The sequence below is a fragment of the Herpailurus yagouaroundi genome, unplaced genomic scaffold, assembly GCF_014898765.1.
Source record: "Herpailurus yagouaroundi ecotype Mexico unplaced genomic scaffold, PumYag 141, whole genome shotgun sequence".
Classification (NCBI taxonomy): Eukaryota; Metazoa; Chordata; class Mammalia; order Carnivora; family Felidae; genus Herpailurus; species Herpailurus yagouaroundi.
In genome coordinates, this window is record NW_024412396.1 from 40,180,362 (window position 1) to 40,195,688 (window position 15,327).

General features: G+C 56.4%; 1 protein-coding gene across 4 annotated transcripts in view; it reads left to right on the plus strand.

The window, feature by feature from the left end:
- Positions 1-15,327, plus strand: part of PLEKHG3 (pleckstrin homology and RhoGEF domain containing G3) — a 42,263-nt gene that overhangs the window by 22,443 nt on the left and 4,493 nt on the right. The window contains exons 2-16 of one of the 4 annotated variants that reach the window (XM_040477391.1): positions 4,203-4,589; positions 5,665-5,762; positions 7,016-7,085; positions 7,396-7,442; positions 7,553-7,703; positions 7,792-7,923; positions 8,182-8,364; positions 8,941-9,033; positions 9,289-9,375; positions 9,631-9,664; positions 9,998-10,096; positions 12,798-12,887; positions 13,297-13,335; positions 13,776-13,798; positions 15,168-15,281. In XM_040477391.1, coding sequence (XP_040333325.1) covers positions 4,242-4,589; positions 5,665-5,762; positions 7,016-7,085; positions 7,396-7,442; positions 7,553-7,703; positions 7,792-7,923; positions 8,182-8,364; positions 8,941-9,033; positions 9,289-9,375; positions 9,631-9,664; positions 9,998-10,096; positions 12,798-12,887; positions 13,297-13,335; positions 13,776-13,798; positions 15,168-15,281 — 1,608 coding nt within the window. In that variant the 5' untranslated portion in view covers positions 4,203-4,241. Of the gene's footprint in view, positions 1-4,202; positions 4,590-5,664; positions 5,763-7,015; positions 7,086-7,395; positions 7,443-7,552; positions 7,704-7,791; positions 7,924-8,181; positions 8,365-8,940; positions 9,034-9,288; positions 9,376-9,630; positions 9,665-9,997; positions 10,097-12,797; positions 12,888-13,296; positions 13,336-13,775; positions 13,799-15,167; positions 15,282-15,327 lie in introns of those variants that run through there. The other 3 variants (XM_040477388.1, XM_040477389.1, XM_040477390.1) reach the window with 3 other exon arrangements.

Sequence of the window (15,327 nt, forward strand, 5' to 3'; positions counted from 1 at the left end):
TCTGAAGTTGGCGGGGCAGGGTGGGGGGGGGGTGGGGGTTGGCAAGGTGATGTCACTTTTGCCTCAGTGACCAGAGGCCTGAGGACAGAACATGGGGGCTAATTGTGGGTTTTGTCATTTTTTTCTGTTGGAGGCAGGGGTTGTGGGTTCGGTTGGGGGCCTGGTGCTGAAGCCTGGTGAGGAGGAGGAGGTGTGGGACTTGACCCCCGTTCAGCTGTGCTGGGAGTCCTAGAGGCCTGCTGCAGCCTGCCTCTCTGCCTGGGGAAGGTCCTCAACAGGCGGAGTTGATAACCTGGAGAGGTGTGGGTGGAGGAAGGGTGCGGATTGTTAAATTTAGAGAACGTTAAAAAAAAAAAAAAAGAAAAATGAATCTCCATTCCTCTCGTGCCTCTGCCTCCCCCCTCCCCAAAATGTATGTCTGAGCCGCTTCTTGGGTCCGTCAAAAAGAAAGGCTTAGGGGACCGTCACAGGTGTGGGACTGGAGAGACAGAGTTTTCCAGAAGACTGATTCATTGACTGACTCATGTTGAGGGATGGAACAGGTCACGGCTGGGGGACACTTAGGGGAACTGGAGACTGGATGTGGTAGGGGGCGGTGGGTGTGGGCATCTGGCTTGGGGGTTTGGCTGCTCTCTGTCACCTCCTTCTCTGGGCTCCCACTTCCCCAGCAGACTGTGTCTTCCAGATGAGTTTGAAGACCTGGGTCTAATCTTGGCTTTGAGGTCACTCTTAACAGTTTGGGGCGATACTCAGGGAAGAGGAAGGAAGGAGAGGTTGCCTCTGCCCAGGGGCATGTGGGCAGTCCTTCTGCCGTCTCTTTGGGAGTCCGAACCACACACAGTATTGGTTGGGATCAGGCTTTTAGGACCAGAGCGTACTCAGAGTCTACTAACAGCCCCCCTGTACTCTGCCTGGTTTGCTCTCACGGCCCCACATGCTTGTCATCCTCCCTTTTTGGGTCTTTAAGTTGTTTTCCAGCAAGCTTCCTGTCCTGGACAGCCTTGTGATCCTGGGGCTCCTGGTCCCTGCGGAGCTTGTCTCATGCGAGGAATTATAGTCCGATCCTGGTGACCTCAAGCTTTTCCGCTTCTCCGTGACCTGCTCTCCTTTGACTTGGAATCTGTATTTTACCACATTGTTCCAACTGGAGGGTACGGGCCAGAGGCCACATAGTAGTGGGTCTAGAAATAGCCGGAAGGAATCTTTAACTTTCATTCCTTTACCTCCGTGGCCTTTGTTAGGATAAATGAAGTATGGCGGTAAAACAAGTCTTTATAAGCCCCCCCACCCACGGTTTATGGTGAAGCAAAGCCAATGCATTCAGGTCTGTGACTAATTGTGGCCCTGGCTTGTGTAAAATCCATTAGGGAGGCAGCAGCTGGGGCAGGGGGGCTTAAACACTGGAGTCTGTGTGCCTGAATTCAAATCCAGGAGCTACCACATGCTACCTTGTGGCCTCAAGTTTCTGTGTCTGTAAAATGGGGGTAGTAATGGTGCTGACCTTGTAGAGTTGTTAGGAGATGGAAGTGACTTGTTTCTGTAGCACTTAGAACGCTTCAGCTCTTGGTTGGTATGCTTTGTCTCAGCCCCAGGGGGACTCCTGGGCATGGGCATGACTTTGAGAATGGGAGCTTGGTTTGCAGGCAGATGACTACCTTCAACCAGAGGAAATTTCTCCAAGGAGAAGAGATGCTTTCGTTTCTGTGTTTACAGGGCAATGGGGTCTCTAAAGAGTGACCCTCAGAAGGCACCCCTTAGAGATTAATCTCCCTGAGAGAGTGTGTTGTGGGGGGAGGGGGGCTGTGGCTAATCTACTTTAAAACTGACCTGGCTGGCTGTGAAATCCATCAGGGACTTGGGCCTTTGCCATTTAGCATCCCCTTAGGGGCCGACTGACCCCAGGTTTGATCTGGGAAAGGTCTTAGGCCGTGAGTTTCTGCCCCATTATTCCAGCTGCTACTGACTGCGGGGAGTGGGGAAGGGGGGGGGGGGGTGGGTGCCTGCAGTGCAGCAGGCTTTGAAGGACACCAGAGTCCCACAGGACTGAGGGTTAAGGACTGGGGCGGAGTTTGGATCTGTGTCTTTCTTTGTGCTGAAATGACACAGCGTTGCCCTGCGGGCTGGTTCTGTAGAAAGGCCTAGTTGGTTAATTTTAAAGGCTCTTTTGAGGAGGGAGGAAAAAGGAGCAATGTTGCATTTCCCAAGGGGCTTTCCTCTGTGATGCTCAGAGTTTCACCAAGATGAGCTTGTTAATTAATCCTCCCTTGTTGTGCCTGGAAGGGAGGGAGAAGGCTGGAATGGCCTCAGCGCTGCCACTGTGTCCTTACCTGCACAATGAGAGTCTCCTTCCTATAGATTGCAGAGGAGGTGACACCCCTCCCCCTGCCCAAGCTGAGACCTTCTGTGGCAAAGTGCTGTGCTGGAGAGGGTCCTTGCTGGGCTCTTGATTTTCAGCTCAGGAGAAGCACTGGTTTGTTCATCATTTTCCATTTGCCAGATCACCTTTAAGGCCCCTGAGCTTAGGTCACTTACAGTCTAGAGGAGGGGATCTCACACTAGTCACAGTCACACGGGGGGGTGTAAGGGTAATCCTGGGGTGCTGTAGGAGTAGGTAGAAGGGGGCCTCCAGGTTTGTATTCTGGGGAGGTTTCTAGAAAGAGGGCTGGCTTCTAATCTGAAACCTGAGGATTGGGTATAAGTGACACAGGTTGGGGGGGTGGTATGGTGTGAGGTAGATGGAGAGGAAATAATGTCCAGGCAAACAGAACATTTGCAAAAGCAAGAGCTCAGGGCTACTTGTTCCAGGTTGGGGCAGAGGCACAGAAAAGCAGGGGGAAATTCAAGGTTACCGGAGTGAGGCCACCTTCTAGATCCTTCTCATAGCTGTGAAGAGCTCCAGGGTGTGGTCTAGTAATTTCTGAGCCCTAGAACTAGGGGTGAAGGCTTTGGGTCATTGGTAATGAGAGTGATGTTCTAGAACTTTGTTCCTGTGGAAACAGAAATACACGTTCTGGGAAGTGGTGCTGGCGAGCTGCAGTCTTCTGGGGTTGGAGTGGAATGTTCCTCTCCTTCCCAGAGGCCATAGCCCCTCCCAGACTTACTGCTCCAGGTTGGCCTACCTGTGAACAGTACCACCTGCTCAGGAATAAAGTCCACCCGGGGCTGTATTTGCCTTACCTGGGAGCAGTTTCCTGCTTGCTGGCCTTCCTGACTTAGCTGTGCTTAAAGGGAATTTAGGGAGACTCATCGGTGGCTCAGCCTTGGGGCATTTCCTGGGCGCTGGGAGCTGGGGTGAGTCAGGGCCTGTGCCAGGTGCTGGGGGTTGGGGAGCCTTTGTACTATCTCCTCTGCCTTCCCTGTCAGTATCCAGAAGGTTTCAGATTCATGGTGAAGTCGCTGGTGCCCCAGAGATGGAATCCCAAGGAGATTCTTACTCTCTGGCGTGTGTGTTGTCTTAGATTATAAGAGCAAGATCTTTACCTGCCCTTGCTGGTGACCCCAGCATAGGTCCGGACAAGTGGGCGCTTGGGAAGTGCTTTTTGACAATTGCTGCTATCATCACTGTTCTGATGAGTTATGGAGCCCGTGCTTCGTGCCAGGCACCGCGCTCAGACCTGTACGTGTAGCAGGTCCCTGCATCTTCGTGGACACAGCCCTTGGGTAGGTGCTGAGATGCTGAGGTTCTGAGAGGCTGGGAGCTTTGCCAGGGCAGTGGGGCCGGGCTTGGGATTCCATCCGAAGGCACCCTCACTGCTGCTATGGTGGAGATGTCCTCTCTGCTTTTCTGGGGATTGGGTTTCAGAGCCCTTTATTGTCCTTGGATGTGGTTTGCCCATCCTCACCCTGGGAAAGCTTGGAGCCAGGAAGGCATGTTACCTGGGCCTCCTTGTGCCTGTTGGCAGATTCTGAGGGAAAGGACCCCCTCCACATTCAGAGCTGTTGTTTTTAACATTGTGGTGAAATACACAGACATAACATTTCCATTGTAACCATTTTTAAGTGTGTGGTGTTTCAGTGGCATTAAGTACATTCCCAGTGTTGCTCATCTGTCACCACCATCATCCCCCGGACTTGATTACCTCGCAGAATGGAAACTCCGTACCCATTAAATACTAACTCCGCATTCCCTCCTCCCCCAGCAGCCACCCTTTTCCCTTCTGTTTCTGTGAAGATTCCAAGGTTCAATTCTTTGTCCTGCCCAGAATCTCTCCGGAGTGCCCTCTCCAGGCAGCGATGCCAGGATGCCTGTCTCTGCCTCTCTCCGCCAAGAGCGCAGCCAGGAGCGGCCGGTGAGCCTGACCTCCACCACCTCCTCGTCGGGTTCATCCCGTGACAGCCGCGGTGCCATGGAGGATCCCAATGGCTCCGAGGCTTCTGCTGAGAACGGGGCAGGCTCCCCGCGCGGCCGGCATCCCCCCAACGGCAACCCCAACTCCAGCGGCTGGCTGAGCGTGAGGGGGCCCCTGTCTCCGTTCAGCAGCCGGGCCCCGGCGGCCCCAGCACATAAGCTCAGCTACCTGGGCCGAGTGGTGCGGGAGATCGTGGAGACGGAGCGGATGTATGTGCAGGACCTGCGCAGCATCGTGGAGGTGAGGCCTGCCACCCAAGGGGCTGAGGTTGGGAGGGGGCCCAGCCTCTGGCTCCTGGTGGTCCAGCTCTGTTGTAAACCTGCTTCCACCCCTGGAAGGAAACTTCTCCCTGATAGTTGGTTTCAGAAGACCTGCTTCCCATGGAGTAGTGGGGAGGTCTCATGCGGCCTGCTCTGGGGGAGCCTCTGACCGCTCCCACTGCCTTACGACTTTGGGTCACATCAGTAGCCCGGGCCCACAGAACCTCCTGCAGGCCATTAGGGGGCAGGCACGGTTGGTGGGGAGGGGCGGGGACTGCTGTGCTTATGGAAACTGATCACAGTGAGGACACTGGCCTGGATGTTGCCTACCTGTGCCCAGATCCCTGCTCTGTGGTTGCCTGGCTACGGGGTCTCAGGCACCTGCGTAACCTCCTGAGCCTCGGGTTCCTCACCTGGGACGTGAAGACGCACCCACCTCGTAGGGCCATGTTGGTGAAGCATTTCACACTGCGGGCACGCAGGAAGGTGGTTGTGTGGCTGCCACTGAGGACACCCTCTGCTCGCTGCAGAGGGAACCGTGTATTTGTTTCCGGGGCTGCTGTAATAGATAACCTCAAGCTGCGTGAGTAAAACGCAGACACTTAGTCTGTCTTCGTTTAGGAGGCAGAATGCGTTGCACGCCTCGCTCCTGGCTTCTGCCAGGTGGTTGCTGCCTATCCTTTGCGTTCCTCGGCCTGTTGATCTATCATCCCGACCTCTGCCTCCACCTTCCTATCGCTGCCTTCTCTGTGTCCTTCCTCTTGTGAGGACATCAGTCATTGGAGTTAGGGCCCACCCTAAATCCAGTAGGATATCGTCCTGAGATCCTTGACTCATTACATCTGCAAAGACTCTATTTCCAAGTGAGGTCACCTCCTGAGGTTCTGAATGGATATCGGTTGGGGGGTGGGGAACTATGCAGCCCAGTACGGTAGGCCATGTCTGTGAAGTCACACTGTGGTTGTACAGAAATGGGGTGTGGCTGGAGGAAGTGGGGGGACGGACTGTACCGGGGGCAGGGTGGAGGATGGGCTCTGATGCCTCCCTCCACGCAGGACTACCTCTTGAAGATCATTGACACGCCTGGGCTGCTGAAGCCAGAACAAGTCAGCGCCCTCTTTGGGAACATAGAAAACATCTATGCACTGAACAGGTATGGAGTGGGACTAACACATACTGCGTTCTGCCTGTGAGGCCCATCTTAGGGCCTAGAAGAGCCCTGGATGGGCCTAGTCTCCTGGGCTGTGACATGTGGGCCAGGGGCCTGATCACTGAGGGTGGGTGGGTAGTGGTGCTCTGCCCCTGTAAGGTGCTACAGTCAGCTCCCTGTAGGAGAGAGGGGGTGTGGGGTCACGTGCCCTGGGGCTGCTGTGCCTCCTGTCAGGCGGGGGAGACCATCTGAGGTCATGTGCATGTTGGGGCCAGACTGGGCCAGGCCAGCACCCCCTCAGGGAATGGCTGGACTCTGGCATGTGATGCTCTTCTCTCTGTCCCTTTGTGGCCCTTTGTCTCTTCCATCTTTCTCCCCTTCTTGTACATCCCTTAACTTCTTCATCACCTTCCTACTGACCCCATGGGAAACCAGGGCTCCCTGGAGGTGACCCTTCAGGTGAATGAACCCTTCAGGTGAATGAACAGATCAGGCGAAAGGGGAGGCTGAGTGAGGTCTGGCAGGAGGCTACTTCAGGGCAAAGGGGCTCCTTGAGGATATGGCGTGTGCTGCCGGGGCCCACAGATTCCCCAGGGCGAGGGCACTGGTCGGGGGGAGTGTGCTTAAGGGGACAGCATTGATAGGATATAGGGCCCTCTGAGATGGCTGAGAGACTTCCTGCAGTGCAAGCTTCAGAAGGCCGGGAGGGCAGGGTGACTTGGGCCAGGTGCTGGTGGGGGTTGGGAAGACAGATGCATGGGAGGAGGTGACAGGGGAGCGTTGTGGTTAGGGTTTCCCATAGCATCCCAACCTGAATCCAAGTTCAGGCTCTGGGACTCCCCCTCTCTCCCTTTCCTGCATCCTTTTGCACCGGGGTGTGTGTGTCGGGGACCTTTGCTTACTTTGGGAATCCCAGCCCTCTTCTTCCTCCCCCTTTAATCTCAGTCTGTGTGTGTTTGACTCCTTCTGCTTGCAGAGGAGCTGTCTCTCCTCCCAAGGTGGGTACTCGCATCCCCTTTCTCTTGCTTGCTGAGCATGTGGGGCTCCTTTGCTCCCCATCTTTGCGGCAGTGCCGAATACTCTGTGGTTGCTGGCCTGCATGGGGCTCACTCTGAGGGGGGAGAAGCCCTGACTCTTTGGCGTGTCACCAGGGCTGGCTGTGTATCTGGGAACCAGGAGGTTGGGGAGGGGACTTGTTGGTAGGTGTGGAGGCTGTGAGCTGTCTGGGGTCTGACGACCACTTCCCCTTCCCCCAGCCAGCTACTCAGAGACCTGGACGGCTGCAATAGTGACCCTGTGGCTGTGGCCAGCTGCTTTGTGGAAAGGGTAAGAAGGGCTGGGTTCTTGCCTCTTGTCCCACCTTGCTGGGGACTCAGAGGCACAGGAACGCCCAGCAGAGGCTTCTGCCAGGGGAAGGAGGGGCGTTCTGGGGTGCCTCAGGTGGGAGGGGCATTCTGGGGTGGAGCCAGGGGCTGCTAGGTGGATGGGGTGTCCCAGGGAGATGGGCACAAGGATGGATCTGCAGGTGTTCAGGGAAAGGGGGGCAGAGGGTACTCTGGGGATCAGGGCCATGTTTTTGGTATTCCCAAGTTTGCAGCCTCCCAGAAATCGCTATCTTTGTTCGGTCTCTTCTTAGAGCCAAGAGTTTGATATCTACACCCAGTATTGCAACAACTACCCCAAGTGAGTAATTGGGGTGGAGAGGGGAGGTAGAGTTATTTGGTGGGCCTGGAGCACCACACGCCCCCATCTAGGCCTTCCCAGGCAGTGATGGCTGCCTCCTCCCCTCCCAGCTCAGTGGCCGCCCTGACCGAGTGCATGCGGGACAAGCAACAGGCCAAGTTCTTTCGGGACCGGCAGGAGCTGCTACAGCACTCTCTGCCCTTGGGCTCCTACTTGCTGAAGCCCGTCCAGCGCATCCTCAAGTACCACCTGCTGCTCCAGGTAACCCAGAGGTCTTCCTGAGGATGGGGGGCTCAGGGGAGGGGCAGGGCCTGAGTCTGGGTCGCCTGAGCGCCTGTCTCCCGTACAGGAAATCGCCAAACATTTTGATGAAGAAGAAGACGGCTTCGAGGTGGTGGAGGATGCCATTGACACCATGACCTGCGTGGCCTGGTACATCAATGACATGAAGAGGAGGCACGAGCATGCAGTCCGGCTCCAGGTGCTGCAGGGCTGGCGGCTGGAGGGACTCGCAGGGGCGGTGGGGCGAGATGGGGTGGCGCTTGGGAGAGCGCCTGCTGCGGTGAGCTGAGGGCTCGTTTCCCTGTGGGGTGGGCTTCTCTGTGGGGAGCCCTTGTGGCAACGTGTGTCTGACGGATGCAGGTAGTGGCTGTGTCTGCAGGAGTTTTCTGGGGCTCCACGCAGTCCCCAGAGTGTCATGAGCAGCCTGACTCTGGGGCTCCCTGCTTCTCTGCTGCAGGAGATTCAGTCACTGCTCATCAATTGGAAGGGACCAGACCTGACCATCTATGGGGAGCTCGTCCTGGAGGGCACGTTCCGCGTGCACCGCGTGCGCAACGAGAGGACCTTCTTCCTCTTTGACAAAGCTCTGCTCATCACCAAGAAGCGAGGCGATCACTTTGTCTACAAGAGTCATATCCCGGTAACCAGGCTGCTGTCCTGTTCTCTGCCCCTCCACTCCTTCTCCACTTCCCCCATTTTAGTGGGCCAATCTCCAGACCCTTTTTTTTTTTTTTTTTTTTAAAGATTTTGTTTTTGGGGCGCCTGGGTGGCTCAGTCAGTTGAGTGTTGGACTCTTGATTTTGACTCAGGTCATGATCCCGGGGTCATGGGATGGAGCCCCGAGTTAGGCTCCACACTGGGCGTGGAGCCTGCTTGGGATTCTCTCTCCCTCTCCCTCTGCTCTCTCTCTTAAAATAAAAATAAATTAATTAAAAAGAAAAGATTTTATCTTGAAGTAATCTCTCCACCCAGTGTGGGACTCGAACCTAAAACTCCAAGATCAAGAGTCACATGCTTTACTGACTGAGTCAACCAGACGGCCCCAGGCTGTACTTCGTGACCTCTTCATGGGCTCCGGGTTGGTGTGGATACAGCTCTATCCTTCTGAGATTACTCTTCCTGCCTCCCCAGATGGTCTCGAGGGGCTGGGGCCCCAGGTCACCCCCACCCCCCAATGCCCCTTCTTGTGCTTGACTGCACTCTCTCTCTGCCCCAGTGCTCCTCCCTGATGCTGATCGAAAGCACCAGAGACTCCCTGTGCTTCACCGTCACCCACTACAAGCACAGCAAGCAGCAGTACAACATCCAGGTGAGGGTTGGGCGGCTGGGGACAGACCTGCCTTCTCAGCTCGCTTGGCTCTACTGAGCCTCAGTGTCTCTCTCTGGAAGGTAGAGATCATTGTGGACATCTCTCAGGCTTGTGTTGGGGAGTTAAGATAACCTCACAGAGGCCCCAGCACGGGCCATCTTTCTGCCGCTGCCCCCCTGACAAGCGTGGCCTACGTCGGATGGCTTCCGTCTTGTGATAATAACACCTGGCTCCCTCTCCCTCGGGTCCTTCCAGGCCAAGACAGTGGAGGAGAAACGGAGCTGGACTCACCACATCAAGAGGCTCATCCTGGAGAACCACCACACCACTATCCCCCAGAAGGTGAGGGCGGCGGGGGGGGGTACCCCACCTAGCCCCTGATGGGCTGCAGGGAGAGGTGATCCTCAGCCAGGGCCAGGGGCCCACCAGTGCCTCACCCTCTGGACGTTGGCTCCACTCGACAGTGGGGATAAGCCGATGCCCTCGACCTCAGCATAGCACTGCGGGTGTCCCGGTGCAGTAAGAGCCGAGCTGGTGGAGCAAGGGAGGCATGGCACATAGTGAGGTGGGAACAGGGTGTGTTTCCTTTCCTTCCAGGCCAAGGAAGCCATCTTGGAAATGGACTCCTACTGTAAGTGTGCCCTTTCTGCCTGCTTTGCCCCTAGTTGTGCACATCTCTAGGTCACGTTGCATCCTGGGGAAACTCTGCCTACTGCTTATATTGCAGGGAGCAGGGAGGATGGGAAAGGGAAGCTCCTTTTGTCAAAGGCTAGGGTTCTGCTGCAAGGTCAAGGGCATGGTCCTGTTGGCAGGTGCGACTCCTAGTGCCTCACATTCCTGGACGGAAGATGGAAGAGAAGGGAGCTCTGGAGGCTTCTGGCCCCTGGAGCTGGGGCGGGCAGCAGAGGTGTGGTCAGGTATAGTCAGAGTCTAGGCCAAGGCTGATTGTGAATCTCGTGTGCAGATCCCAGTCGGTACCGCTGCAGCCCGGAGCGCCTGAAGAAGGCTTGGTCCTCCCAGGACGAAGTGTCCACCCACGTGCGGCAGGGGCGCCGGCAGTCTGGTAAGGGAAGGGCTGTGTGGGCAGAGATGCTTCCTCGGAGGACTCTGGGCCAGGAGGGGGACTGTGTGCAGCAGCATTTGGGGCTGGCTGCCACCTCTCCGGACATCTTGGGAAAGGGCAGGTCCCGGGAGGGTTGCTGGGCACATGTAGAGCACCCCCTCCCAGTGCTCCTGCTTCGGGCCCTTCTTGTGCCCCAGGGTTGGGCAGCCCACCTTTTCCCGCACCCTGAGAATGCTGGTTTACTCAGGGCTCGGTGCCCCTTAGCTTTCCCGCGACTGAAACCTTGCTCCTTGGCCACTCAGAATCCTGGAGCCCAGCCAGGAGTGACGCTCAGACATCATGGGTGATCCCCAGCCCAGTTCTGGAGCAGAGCAGAGGCAGAACGCGGGGAAAACGAGTTAGACGTCAAGTGGCACCAAATCCAGACAGGAAATATTTACTTTGGGTCTCAGGAAAAGTTCAGTTTTCCTCTGCTGGGTTTTCTTCCATGACTGGGCTTGCTGCTATGTACTTGGAGTTACTGGAATGAATCGTCTGTTGAAAAAGAGAGAGCCTTGCGTTTATTCTTAGCTCTGGGGGTGATAAGTGAGTGTATTCTACGTCTGTTCGTCTGTTTGTACTCTTCAGTCAGAGGCCCAGGGACAGACTTAGCCTCAGCTGGTACCTACCAGACATAGACGAGGTGAGAGTTGGAATGAGAAATGTCTCAGAAACCCCTGGAGAGAAGATTCGGCAGTATGGGCAGCACTGGCCTGGCTTAGATCTCCGTGGTGCACTGGGCTTTGGCTGTGACCCACGGGTCCCCTGAACAACTATGTGGATTGACACGTGGGCTTTGGTTTTCTGGAAGGTGGAACCAAGCGGTCTCTGGAAAGCTTTTGTGATTTTGTTTTGTTATGTGTTCCTCCCAATGGACCTTAAACCCTAGGCAAATTTGCTATGGTTGCAAAAGTTTTACGATGTCGTATTGTTAAAAGCCCCAGACTGAGGGTGTTACTTCGTATGTTTCTGGCCCTTTCTGTTTTCCTTTTTTTCTATAATGTTCTTTCCGCCCTTCTAGCGTTCCCCTTTAACCTGCCATAGCTTTGCATTGGAAGCTTCTGGATCATGGAGGTGATGATGGTGGTGGTGGTTGAAACAGCAGTACCGCCTGTCGTAACATCAGTGTCCAAACTGCAGCTATCAAGGCACTCGGGAAATGAGCTGTTTTAGAGCTAAGTTTTGACAAGACAGAGACTTTAGCCCGTGAACACGGACAGAGTCGTGTTCTGTTTACTTGTGTTCATACTTTAGTTTCAACCATTATGAAACAAACATCTTTTTTTTATTTTTTTTAATGTTTATTTATTTTTGAGAGAGAGAGAGACAGTGTGCAATCAGGGGAGGGGCAGAGAGAGAGGGAGACACAGAATCCAAAGCGGGCTCCAGGCTCGGAGCTGTCGGCACAGAGCCCGACGTGAGGCTCAAACACTGGGATCCTGACCGGAGCCGAAGTCATACACGTAACTGACTGAGCCACCCAGGCGCCCCGAAACAAACATCTTTCTAAAACATGCTGCCTGCTCTTGAGCCTTTCAGGGTAGAGGATGCTGACCACAGTTGAACTTTCCCCTTTCTGGAGACTGCTGCGGCCTGTGAACCGCTAGGGCAGTGGCGTTTGTCGTGTGGTGTCCGTCCTTACCCCGGAGCGTTGGTTCTCGTCTGTGGTAGTGTGCTCGCCTGTAGCTCTTCTCCCCACGTGTGTTGTTTGAAATCAGCTGACTGAACTTGTAAGAAGTGTGGGTAAAGACAGGCCGGCAAGGGGCCCCTAGCCGTCTCAGTCGGTGGAGCATGTGACTCTTGATCTTGGGGTCATGAGTTTGAGCCCCATGTTGGGTGTAGAGAGTATTTTATTTTTTATTAAAATAATATATTTTTTTGAGTTTACTTATTTTGAGGGGGAGAAAGAAAGCGTGCGTGACGGGGCAGAGAGAGACAGAGAGACAGAGAGAGAATCCCAAGCAGGCTCCACACTGTCAGCACGGAGCCTGACGCAGGGCTCGAACTCCTAAATCAAGGGTCGGTCGCTTAACTGACTGAGCCATCCAGGCACCCTGGGTGTAGAGATTACTTTTAAAAAAGTGTTTAAAAAAGAAGGAGGGGAGGGGCAGGAAGTTGCTGAGAGGGAGACGCAGGCCCAGTGCTAGCACTGCCGTGACGCATGGAGCCACCTACTCTCTTGCCTCCGGGCCTCCTCCTTCCAGACTGCTGAGCTGGGCAGAGAAGTACACTCTGGATACGGAAGGTGCTGCTGTCATTACTTGTCACTTACGAAATATTCTTGATTACAAGCTTTAAGATGAAAGAGTAGGGCATTCTACTTTTCTCACTTAAAAAAAACAGTCGGATTAACGTTTACTTATGTTGTCTGTGTACCCACACCCACACCTCAGTGGAAAAAACTTCAGCGTGCTCCCCTGCTCGGGAACAGCCCGGAGACCTTGGTAGATTTCCCTTCTGTCCCCCAAGTTTATAGTGGGCTGCCCAGTTAACATCAGTGGGGCAAGAACAGTATGGGCTAAGGTCAAGACTGCGTGGAGAGGTCCCTCGACACATGTCCTCCCGTCCCTGCCTGTCTGTCTCAGGTCTGTCTCCAGAAAGGCTGGGGTACACGGTGCTGACACCATCAGCCTAATGGGTGTGTTTTGTATCTTGTTCCCAGAGCCCGGTCAGCCCCCGTTCAGCCGGGCATCACTCCCCAGCGGGCAGCGAGGCTTCACGGAGCCAGGCCTTAAGGGCCGTAGGAAGTCGGGTGCGACCTCTGCTTTCCAGCCAGGGGTGCTGCGAGGGGGCTGGGCCTCGGGTGTCGCTAATGCGCTGATGTGCTTCTTGCAGGGAGGGTGGGGCTTGAGGTAGAGCCAGGCATCTCCAGCGACGTGGCCGGTTGGTCCTAGGCAGCATGGGGCTCTGGCTCCGGAACTGAGGGCCCTGGGCGAGGTGCACTAATGCAGCGATTGTGGGCAGAGCTGCTCCTGGTGCTGGCTGGGGGTGGCCCGGGCCCTGCTTCCCTGTGCGGTAGGTACGGAGCCCCAGAGCTGAATGGCAGCCAAGCTGGAGGGAACTTTGAGCTGGTGGTGTCGGTGGCGCTGTGAGCATGGGACCAGGGCCAGGCACCGCTGTTTCCAGGCCTGCACTGACTGTCCATTCGCTTCCCTTCTCAGAGCCCACCAGACACCTGCTCAGGCAACTCAGTGAGAAAGGTGAGTGTGAGCATGGCCGGGCCTTCCCGGCAAGCTCTAGGGTAGGGGCAGGGAGGTGACACAGATAGGCTTCTGGGTGGGGGTACTGAGGACAGTTTAGAGGGGACGCTGCCTCCCTTCCTCCTTCCTCCCTGGAGGTGGGCCTCATCCCTTGCTGTCTGGGGAGGGGGCTTGAGTCCTCCCCCCTCACACACTCCTTGCACCCTGTCCTCGGGGGACAGCAGGAGAGAGTGACACACACAGGCCTGTGCCGCTCTGCATCTCCCAGGGCCTCTGCTTTGCCAGTCATTCCTTTGAAAGCCCAGGAGACCGGGTGAGGGTTCTGGGAGTGGGAGCCCTTCCCCGGGGGGCTCCTGGCTTCTGTAAAGAGGCTCTTCCTCCTGCTTACCCATCTCTTCTCCCCTCCCCCTTGCCTGTGTGCTGGGACCCTGTGGTGGCAGCAGGCGGAACAGCGGGAATGAAGGTAAGGCCGATGGGCAGAGAGGACTGGCCTGACGGAGGGGGGGTGGGGCTGCCGGGTCAGTGCCCCCGCCCCTTCAGCTCTCACTGTCTTCATGCATTCCATAAATACCTATCGAGCACCTCCTGTGTGCTGGCCTCTGTCTTGAGAGTCACAGAGACGAATAAGCCATGGTCCTTGCCCCGGGGACCCTTCTGCACCCTTTTCCTGGAATGGTACCCTGGTGGTGGCCCAGCCTGGATCTTCTCCATTTTCTCTCTCTGGGGCAGGCAGACCTCGCTGGGTCTTGAGTTCCTGACCAGGCTCCAGGTCCCAGCCTTCCACCTTGAGGACCCCCACCCCCACCCTCACTGGGCCCTGGTGGACACCAGGGGTTGGGTGTTTAAGTGTGGCTTTCTCTGGGTAAAGCCTCCCCACCCCCAGCCGCTGGCAGGAGGAGGGGGCTTGCCCAGAGGCTGGTCACGAGGGGGTCTTGTGCTCTGAACAGCATGCAGGCAGTGCCGGCGCTCTCCTGGACTTTGGGCGGCCTCCTCGTGCTCAGGGCATACAGCCAGAGGCTGAAGGGGCTGCCCGGGAGGAACAGGAGGAGGAGGAGGAGGAAGAGGAGGAGGAGGAGGAGGTGGTGGAGGAGGAGGAGGAGGAGGAGGAGGAGGAGGAGCAGGCCTTTCAGGTGTCTCTGGAAGACTTGGCAGGGCATGAAGGCAGCAAGAAGGGGGCCAGGCTGGAGCCCCAAGGCTCGGAGGAGGAGGAGGAGGAGGAGGAGGAGAGCCTGGCAGTGGCGGAGCAGGTAGCCGACTTTGCCAGCTCCCTGCTGGCCGCCCTCCACTGCTGGCACTATCGGGCCAACGCTTTACTTTTCTCCCGGGGCGCTATGGTGAGGTGTCTCTTTGATCTCCCCTCCTCCTTGCATGTTCCCTGGCGAGTGCATGCCCATCCGGGAGTTCTCTCCCCTGCCCTCCCACCCCTCCGTCCTGTTCCTTCATTCCTGCCATCAGCACCTAACCCCTTGCCTGCTGTCATGCCCCAGTGAGCCCCTGGCATGTGCTGTTCCAGTACTGGGCGTGAACTAGCTTACTTCCCAGTGAGCATGACTAATGGGATGGGGGTGGTGGGGAAGGGGGAGAAGCCGGCACACAGGGGGGCTGGAAGGGGCAGGTGGGTTGGACTTTCCTGAGGCTGCGCACCTGGCAGGGATTTCTGCATCCCCAGACCTTGCAGTTCAGGTTGACTGTGGAAAGGCTCAGGTCCCAGGCTGGCTCTCGATACAGCCCAGCCGCCTTGGGGGCTCAGAAGGTTCTGCCCATGTTGGGCTGCAGAAGGGACGAGCTCCCAGCTGTCCCAGAAGCTGATGATGGCCCTCTGCTTCCTGCAGGAGAAGGGGCGTAGGGAGTCCGAAGGCCCCAAGAGCCGCAGAAGGCCCGGCGGCCGGTCTCCCACTAGTGCTGAGAAGCGCATGAGCTTTGAGTCCACCTCTTCGCTGCCAGAGGTGAGTGGCCGGCAGGCAGAAGGGGGACGGTGCAGGAATGCTCGGA